Source organism: Myodes glareolus, chromosome 17 (genome assembly GCF_982192425.1).
Source record: "Myodes glareolus chromosome 17, mMyoGla1.1, whole genome shotgun sequence".
Taxonomy (NCBI): domain Eukaryota; kingdom Metazoa; phylum Chordata; class Mammalia; order Rodentia; family Cricetidae; genus Myodes; species Myodes glareolus.
The window spans coordinates 53,769,706-53,779,436 of NC_142042.1; the positions used below are offsets into that span (position 1 = coordinate 53,769,706).

Consider the following 9,731-nt stretch of genomic DNA (forward strand, 5'->3'; position numbering starts at 1 on the left):
AGTCCTGAAACAGTACACATCAGAACCTCAAGGCCTTTGGTGCCGTGAACCAGACTGACCTCAAGATTCCTCATTCCCTTCTTCCTCCTTCCAGAACCAGCAGTCATCGTCAGCTCCAACCTCGCAGGAAAGAAGCAGCAACCCTGCTCCCCGCAGACAGCAGGCATTTGTGGCCCCACTCTCCCAAGCCCCCTACGCCTTCCAGCATGGCAGCCCACTGCACTCGACGGGGCACCCACACTTGGCCCCAGCCCCTGCTCACCTGCCAAGCCAGCCTCACCTGTATACGTATGCTGCTCCTACTTCTGCCGCTGCACTTGGTTCCACAAGTTCCATTGCTCATCTTTTCTCCCCGCAGGGCTCCTCAAGGCATGCTGCAGCTTATACCACCCACCCTAGCACTCTGGTGCACCAGGTTCCTGTCAGTGTTGGGCCTAGCCTCCTCACTTCTGCCAGCGTGGCCCCTGCTCAGTACCAACACCAGTTTGCTACTCAGTCCTACATTGGGTCTTCCCGAGGCTCAACAATTTACACTGGATACCCGCTGAGTCCTACCAAGATCAGTCAGTATTCTTATTTGTAGTTGATGAGCACCAGGGAGGCTTTCATGGCTGCCTGCTCCTGGCCCTGAGTTCTTAATGGGCTCATAAACACCTCCATTGTCTTCTTATGGAGGTTCCTAGCCCGCAGCTTGTTCTGCAGGGCCCACTGGAGCAGAAGGCTTTGCTCTCGGTGTTGACTGCTTTGTTGTCATCTCCCAAGTCTGCCCTGTTTTTTAATTCTTTATTCTTGTGACAGCATTTTTGGACTTTGGAAGAGCTGAGAAGCCCATCTTCTGCAGTCACCAAGGAAGAAAGATCATTCTGATGTTATCCTCTGACATACATTTAGTCTCTTTAACTTTATTTCTATAAATGCTTTTAAAACAAGTGAAGCGTTTCTTTACTTAACTTTGTTTTATTAAGATTGCTGGTCAGAGGAAAAATACTAATAGAAAGATTTGAAATGTAACAGATGAGAAAAGTCATTACTTTTTGTTTGTTTAAAAACCAAGACTTCTTGCCTTTTATTTTACAAGCAGCCTTTTCAAGGCTGTACTTCTGTCATTTTTACTCAAAAATTGGTCTTTGCTAATGGCATATTGAAACTTAAAGTGATTTAGTTTTTTTTTTTTTTCATGTTGTATTTCATTATTGGGCAATTATTACTACTTTTGGCAAAAGTGGCTAAGTATTGAAATGTTTGCAGTTGCTTCTGTGTTCGTTGCAGAGTAATGTTAAAAAAGGCAGCCCACCACTTTCTGAACCTCGGTGTGAGAGGGCCTATGTCCACCAAGGATTCTTTTTCAACGAAGCACCATAAATTCTTTCTTGGATTATTTTTTAAAGTCCTCCTCTCTATGGTTCAACTTAATTCTTAAATTCTACTAGAAAAGCCAGTGAAATGTGCATGGTGGATTTTTTGTTTTGTTTTGTTTTGCATACAATAGTATGAAGAATCTCTCTCTAGGAAGAGATACTGGCACTGGTGAGCTTTGCCCAAGATTTCTATGAATTTTCAATAACACACCTCTGTGTTTTTCTCATCTCTTCCTTCTGTTTCATGTGACTTATCTGAGGGGAAAGCTAAAGAACTAAAATCAGATAAGTTGTGTATAGCTTTTATACTTTCAAGTAGCTTCCTTTGTATGCCAACAGCAAATTGAATGCTCTCTTACTAAGACTTATATAATAAGTGCATGTAGGAACTGCAAAAAATATTTTAAAAGTTTATTACTGAATTTAAAGATATTTTAGAAGTTTTGTAATGGTGGTGTTTTAATATTTTGCATAATTAAATATGTACATATTGATTAGAAAAATATAACAATTTTTCCTCTAACCCAAAATGTTATTTGTAATCGACTGTGTAGTGATTACACTTGAATTGTGTATTTAGTGTGTATCTGATCCTCCAGTGTTACCCCGGAGATGGATTATGTCTCCATTGTATTTAAACCAAAATGAACTGATACTTGTTGGAATGTATGTGAACTAATTGCAATTATATTAGAGCATATTACTGTAGTGCTGAGTGAGCAGGGGCATTGCCTGCAAGGAGAGGAGACCCTTGGGATTGTTTTGCACAGGTGTGTCTGGTGAGGAGTTGTTCAGTGTGTGTCTTTTCCTTCCTCTACTCCTCTCTTCCCTTATTGTAGTGCCTTATATGATAATGTAGTGGTTAATAGAGTTTACAGTGAGCTTGCCTTAGGATGGACCAGCAAGCCCCAGAGGACCCCACGCTGTTCACTGGGATTTAACAGAACAGGTTTAGTAGCTGTGTTGTGTAAATGCATTGTTCTCAGTCTCCCTGCCAACAGAGAAAAATAAAACAGCAGCCTTCCTTCTTTACTGCCACTTCTGTCCCGTTTCATTTTGGATCCTTAGCTCAGTTCTCATGGAAGCATTCCCCTATGTGGCTCTCTCTCTGTGCCTTGCTACCTGGCTTCCGTAAGAGTTCAGGGAGCAGGGGAGACAGTGAAGCCAGTACTAAATATGCATATTTGAAAGTACGTGCAATCACTTAGGATGGGATTTCTTTTTCTCTTTTCCCATGCAGTAGACCTTCCTGTGCATAGGTGACATTACTAGTAAACTAGTAAACATTACTAGTAAACTTGTTTTTTTTTTTTAAAGGATGTAACAGATGTGTTTATACCAAAGAGCCTGTTGTAATGCTTAACATGTCCCCATATTATGAGGAGGCTTTTGTAGAAACCACTGGTGACAAGAAGCTCACAGAAAGGCTTCTGAATCAGTGAAGAATATTAAATAGAAACCAAAGCCTCTTGAATCACCAAGGTTTTTGAGGTTTCTTTGTAACAACATGTACATTCTTGGGGCCCTTCAAGCTGTGAGATTGTCCTAGTATTCAACTCCTCCATGGATTAGGGTCAGGTTGAAGGTACTGGGGATGAGGACATCCCTGCCCATGAAGGATTGGCAGGGAGAAGGTTAACCCTGAGCTACAGATGTGTTCCACCTGAATCGAAGATTACATTTGAGTAATAAGTCTGGGATTGGTTCTGTAAGGAGATGGTGTCAGGAAGGTGCAGGATGGAGATGGGAGATTTCATGGAGCCTGGTCAGCAATCTCTGAACCGGGTGAAACATCGAGGAGCTGTCAGCGAATTTGGAGTTTCTTCATCATGGGGAGTAGGGGTTTCCAGGACGGGGCAGGTAGTCAGTACAGCCTGCCAGGAACATGGTGTATTTTCTGTCTGTTCTTTAGTTATCATATTAAGCTGTACATTCAGCAGTCTGTTGTTGAGACAACCACGCGTTCGTGTAGTTTGTCACTAGTGTTAAACAGTGTAAGTCAGTGTGTGTGATTTTTGTGCCTCCTTTTCCCCCAAGCATTCTGGTCTTCTTGTTTAAATACAGTTCTGGTTTCTAATCGGAACATTTTTGTACTTTATATTTCCTCTCTACAAGGGACAAAATTTATTGGTTTTATAGGAATGAGATGCAGGGGGAAAAACAGACCAACCCCCAGCCTGTCCCCTCATCCAATAAGCAGTTACTGAAGATGGGTGTCTTCAATCCACGGGAAAAGAGAACGCCTAAGTGTTCACATCATCGCCTTTAACATCTGGCTAGCAGTGTGACTTGACAGGCTTTGAGGTTGTCAGTCTGCTGAGTGTGTATGCTGGATGTGGTTTTACATCCATTCTGTCCCGGGGCTTAAACATTGACTGTCTGCCCTGCTGGCATGGAAGGAAGCCCCATGAATATAGTGAGCCTCTGACCTGGGTCAGTATTGCCTGACCTTGGACTAGCTTAAGGCTTTAAACCCTCTTTTAGAACTTGCATTTCCAGCTTCTCCCTTTCCAGATGAGAGGAATTGGAAAGGGTTCCTAGAGCCACCCAGGCACACCAGGACGCATAATCACTCCAGAGTTCCCAGTCTCTCGTTGGAGCTCGTTGTCAGGTTCCGCTGAGATGCCAAACCCAGGAAGAAGCACCCCATTTCAAACAATTCTGGCCATTCGGAGCCTGCCTTTGTGGTTGCTCATCCACCATCCTCCACTAGAGGGGCTTAGCTCGACTGCCCTTCGCCAGGCAAGCACAGAAACGTGTGCTTTATTCTGCATTATTTATTATGCAGAGATCTATTAGTTGAGATGGTTTGTTTTAGGATAGGAAATGAAGTTGCCTCTCAGTGACAGGAATGGCCAAGCCTGCTTTGTATTTTGACTTTTTTTTTTTAACTGATGGATGGTGCAGCATGTCTCCATGTCTCCATGGTTGTGTTGCTAAACTTTATATAATGTGTGGTTTCAATTGAGCTTAAAAAATAATCTCACTATATGTAGCAGTACATTATATGTACATTATATGTAATGTTAGTATTTCTGCTTTGAATCCTTGATATTGCAATGGAATTCCTACTTTATTAAATGTATTTGATATGCTAGTTACTGTGTGTGATTTAAACTTGTTTTGTTTTGTTTTCCCTTTCCTGGTTGTGTGCTTCCTTTTACAACAAGCTTCTAGAAACAGGTAGTTCTGAGAATTACTGAGCTTTGTTTGTAATGCAGGTGTACTTAGGGAGTATGTAAAATAATCATTTTAACAAAAGAAATAGCTATTTAAAATTTAATACTAACTATGGGAAAAGGGTCCATTGTGTAAAACATAGTTTATCTTTGGATTCAATGTCTGTCTTTGGTTTTACAAAGTAGCTTGTATTTTCAGTATTTTCTACATAATATGGTAAAAAAGTAGAGCAATTGCAATGCATCAATAAAATGGGTAAATTTTCTGACTGTGGCTGTTTTTACTTCCTAGTTAGGGCGTAAAGGGGTTCGATTAATGACATGTTTGGAGTGACTAAACATTCTGTTTGAGCATGAGTAGGATGCTCTTACATTAGGAAATCTTTGTACAGGACTCTGTGATGGAAATGAATACAGTTTTGTGAGAAATACTTCCCAAGAGTAAAGTGTCTCCAGGGCCCTGGACTCCTAACTCTGGCAGATGGCTTTTGAGATGAGCTACCTAACTTCTCTCCCAGTGTGTGTCACCAAACGTTTAGAGCAGGAGAGTGAAAGCAAGAGCTGCAGAAAGATTTTTTTGTTTCCCTCCCGTGGCTGGGTTGGAGCTTGACCGCTCTGTAAGAACAACCTGGGCCTTGAGAGGTGACTCAGCGGTAAAGCACTTGCTGCTCTTAGGGAGGAATGGGTTCCATTCCCAGCACCCACATCAGATGCCTCACAGTTGGTTTTAACTCTAGCTGTAGGGGTTCTGGCCTCTTTAGGCACATGCATGCACACCTATATAGAAATATAAAAATATAAATTTTAAAAACAAGGCAAACCTCTGATCAAAAACAAAAAATTTCTCTTGGATCCCAAAGTTTTCTCATGCAAAGAAATAGGAATCTGTCTAGATTAATCACTGCAGGTCCCTGAGTAAATTATGTTTATTTGTCTTCTTTTGATGTATGTTCCTGCCTAACTTTACACTGGCCCATTAATTTACTTTGGGCAGATTTGCAGTTTTAGCTGGGTAGACGTGAGAAACCCTGGGGCTGGTGAGGCGGCTTAGCAGTTGAGGGTGGAAAGCTCTTGTAGAGTTCAGTTCTCAGCACCCATGTCAGGCCCCTCTCAGTCTCCTGTAACTCAGTGCTCACAGTCTCCTGTAACTCAGCTCTGCAAGATCTGGTGCCCTCCTCTGGTCCCCACAGGCACCTGTATCACAGGCACATACCTGTATACAGCCATCCAAAAGTATACATAACATTAAAAATAAGAAAAAAAGAAATGAGAATACTTAGAAATACCCTACTGAACCCTAACCAAGAGAGGCGACTAAAAGTCTGTCTCTTCTGGTGATAGGAAAGTCAGAATGTTCTGACTTAGCTACATTGTATTTTTTCAGATTACGCTCCCTGTATCCATGAATGTAAACTAGCTTGTCCCTGCTGTACCCTCCCGTTTTGGCAAGGGAATACCTGGAAAGTCATGTTGAATAGCTCTCAGGTCTTAATTTAAGTCCTCTAGTTAAACAAAACAACCTCGGGTTTTATTGTTGCTTTATCTTCTGCATTTCTTTCCTTGGGCTAAATCAGAGACACAGTACTCTATAGAGAGTCCTGTATTCTAAAGAAAAGCCTTCAAATTCAACCCACTTGGCTTGCTTGGGTAGTTTTTCCACATGGGTGAAGTCCTACTCTGATTTTTCTATTTATCATGAACAATGGCCTTAGGTGCTTAGCACAAGGTGGCGCCAATGAGCTGTGGAAATTTGACTTCACGTTGCCCTCCTCCCCCAGCCCGGGGCCCCCCTCCCCAAACCTCTTCTGTGTTTCTGGCTTCACTGAACAAGGCAGAAAATTCATTCTGTTATTGCTGGAGAAGGGAAGGATTAATGAAGGTTGTCGGGCTCTTACTAAGCCAGCACTGGGAGCCCTCTCCTAAAACTAGTGGAGTTTGCTGAGTTTTCCCGGGGTCTCAGCCTCCCACCGCTTCCTCCTTTCCCCTGTGACTGTCCAGAAGGCCTCTGCCTTCAGATTGCCATCTCTTTCCCTTCCCGAGGAGCTTCCAAACCTAAGCTGCTGCTGGTTAAGGCTTCTGGCGACCATGCAAAGGGGCCATCTGTGTTTGATCAATCCGGGCGGGAAGGAGGGGGTGGGGGGTTGTAAAGAGACTGAACGCATTCCAGAGTAGTGAGAGACACCCGGAGATCAGAAAGAGGAGGCGCCGCCCCCCACCCCGCCCCCAAAGCTAACGGGCTGGAGGGAAAGAGGCCGAAGGCACACTCCTACTCTGGCCCCACTTAAGGCTGCCATGGGGCCCAGTGCTCCTCTGCTGCTTTTCTTCTTGTTGTCATGGACGGGACCCCTTCAGGGACAGCAGCACCACCTTGTGGAGTACATGGAACGCCGACTAGCTGCCTTAGAGGTGAGGGATACGTTTCTCTTCTAGCCTAGCCCAGAAGGATTCCACATCTGTTGGTGCAACTAGTTATCAGGGCTCCGGGAGTGACAAGATCGGGCTCTGGGAAGAGGCTGCAGAGAATACACAGCTTAGTGCCGAGGACTCTCCTAATTACAGACGCCTGTTTCCCCCAACATCAAACAGTTGCACAGCAAATAAATGCAACACTTTTCCCTCGGCACTAGATGGAATAAGGGGACAGTGGAATAAGGGGACAGAATTGGGCTACATTTCGGAACTAACTGGCTATAGTGTTCAAGTTTCCCCAGGTAAAATCTGCCTCCAACTTCCTGTCCGTCTCTTCCCGGCACCCCATGTCCACCCCCTTTAAAACAGTTTGAAGTCTGTAGCATCTTGATTTCCTGGAGGCTCAGATCACAGACAGCACAGGCTGAATGAAGACTCTTAGGTGAATTAAGCCAGGTTCCTTGGATGGGTTAGCGCCTGACGACTTTGCTGTGGGAGCACAGAGCCCGGCTAAGTGCTCCTTTTCCAAGTCTTGTCTCCCTGGTTGGGCCTCTGCTTGCCTGGGAGTTTTAACCCCGCAGCCTGCCTTCCCTCTGATTCCCCCATCCCTTCAGGAACGGCTGGCCCAGTGCCAGGACCAGAGTAGCCGGCAGGCTGCCGAGCTGCGGGACTTCAAGAACAAGATGCTGCCCCTACTGGAGGTGGCAGAGAAGGAGCGCGAAGCACTCAGAACTGAGGCAGACACCATCTCGGGGAGAGTGGACCGTCTGGAACGGGAAGTGGACTATCTGGAGACCCAGAACCCCGCTTTGCCCTGTGTGGAGCTGGATGAGAAGGCGACTGGAGGCCCTGGGGCCAAAGGCAAGAGCCGAAGAAACGAGAAGTATGACATGGTGACAGGTAAGAGATCTCAGAAGAGACCCAATCTCAGAACTCCTCTTCCCTGCTTCTCTCCTTGTCCAAAGCCGCCGTGGCTCCGTCTTCCAGAATACATTTTGAGGAAACCCCTAACGACAAGTCTATAAAGAGTTTCTAGAGGCCCATGCCTTATTGGTCCCCTACGTCTTAACCCTCCATGAGTGAACCCACACATAGGGACATGTCTCCCTGTTCTTCAGATGGCCCGCCCTCGGGTGTCCTGATATAGATTATCTAACTCTTGGCCTCTGTATCCTCCTGTGCCTCTCTTCTTTCTCACCAGACTGTGGCTACACCATCTCTCAGGTGAGGTCAATGAAGATCCTGAAGCGGTTTGGTGGCACCTCTGGTCTATGGACCAAGGATCCACTGGGGCCAGCAGAGAAGATCTACGTGTTAGATGGTACACAGAATGACACAGCTTTCGTCTTCCCAAGGCTGCGAGACTTCACTCTTGCCATGGCTGCCCGGAAAGCTTCCCGAATTCGGGTGCCCTTCCCCTGGGTAGGCACAGGACAGCTGGTGTATGGCGGCTTCCTGTATTATGCTCGAAGGCCTCCTGGAGGGCCCGGCGGGGGTGCTGAATTGGAGGATACTCTTCAGCTGATCAAATTTCACCTGGCAAACCGAACCGTGGTGGACAGCTCGGTGTTCCCTGCGGAGAAGCTGATACCCCCCTATGGGCTGACAGGAGACACCTATATTGACCTGGCAGCTGACGAGGAGGGCCTTTGGGCTGTCTATGCCACTCGGGACGATGACAGGCATTTGTGTCTAGCCAAGTTAGATCCGCAAACGCTTGACACGGAGCAGCAGTGGGACACGCCATGTCCCCGAGAGAACGCAGAGGCGGCGTTTGTCATCTGCGGGACCCTGTACGTAGTCTACAACACCCGCCCAGCCAGCCGGGCCCGCATTCAGTGCTCCTTTGACGCCAGCGGTACGCTGACCCCTGAACGGGCCGCACTCTCTTACTTTCCACGCCGTTATGGTGCCCATGCCAGCCTTCGCTATAACCCCCGTGAGCGCCAGCTGTATGCCTGGGATGATGGCTACCAGATCGTCTACAAGCTGGAGATGAGGAAGAAAGAGGAGGAAGTGTAAGCACCTTGTGCTTTTGGTTCTCCTATCCCCACACATTTATATTCTTATTAAATCTCCTGCTGGCCTTTCTTCAAATGAAGGCCAGTGGTGGCTCATACCCCCTAATTTTTTAAACAACAACAACAACCAAATTTTCCTAGCCCCCTTGTTTTATGCAGAACTCCAGATCTTGAGTAACCTTTTAGAACCAAAACAGCAAACACCCTAAAGCTTCACTCCTGCTCTGTGTCCATAAATTTTAGTCCCAAACCCAGAACCCTGACCTTTGGATAGGGTCAACCCCAGACAGGAGAATGACCCAAGGGAGAGAAGAACTCAAGGAGACAACTTTTCTCTCCTTCATTCACCCTTCCAGTGTGGGGAAGAAGGGGGCTTTCCCCAAATCACTTTGTATGGCAACATTTTGCATTAAAAGGAAAACCCACCGTTCCTCTCCTGTGTGTGTTTGGGGCAGCTCTCAGATCAGAGTCCCTGTGGCTGTTTTCTGCCTCCTGTTGCGTTAGGGATTGACTGGGCTCCCCTCGCTCCCTCGGGAACTTCTCTAGTTACACATTTTACTGTGGGGCGCTTTAGAAGGTTGGACGAAATGCCTCCTTCTCCACGCCCACCGTACAGCACAGCAGCCACAGCAAACCACCAATGGCACAGCCCCTCTGACTGCTGGACACCGGAGCCCAGGAGCAAAAGCAAGGCTTCCAGTTCCAGCTCTTGGTAGATTTTGAACCAGAAAGTGAATCTTACTGGCTTTGAAGCCTAGTGCAGG

General features: G+C 46.1%; 2 protein-coding genes across 5 annotated transcripts in view; both read left to right on the forward strand.

Annotated features, from left to right (window-relative positions):
* Hipk1 (homeodomain interacting protein kinase 1) overlaps positions 1 to 4,803 on the forward strand; it is a 47,295-nt gene extending 42,492 nt beyond the window's left edge. For 3 of the 4 annotated variants that reach the window (XM_085677896.2, XM_087897690.1, XM_048442254.3), the window contains one exon: positions 95 to 4,803. In XM_085677896.2, coding sequence (XP_085534022.1) covers positions 95 to 583 — 489 coding nt within the window. In that variant the 3' untranslated portion in view covers positions 584 to 4,803. The remainder of the gene's footprint in view (positions 1 to 94) is intronic. The other variant, XM_048442255.3, reaches the window with a different exon arrangement.
* Positions 4,804 to 6,764: 1,961 nt separating this feature from the next.
* Positions 6,765 to 9,393, forward strand: Olfml3 (olfactomedin like 3). Its single transcript, XM_048442256.3, has 3 exons — positions 6,765 to 6,943; positions 7,561 to 7,846; positions 8,148 to 9,393. The coding sequence occupies exons 1-3, from the start codon at positions 6,830 to 6,832 to the stop codon at positions 8,966 to 8,968; spliced, it is 1,221 nt and encodes a 406-aa protein (XP_048298213.1). The 5' UTR covers positions 6,765 to 6,829; the 3' UTR covers positions 8,969 to 9,393.
* Positions 9,394 to 9,731: the final 338 nt, after the last annotated feature.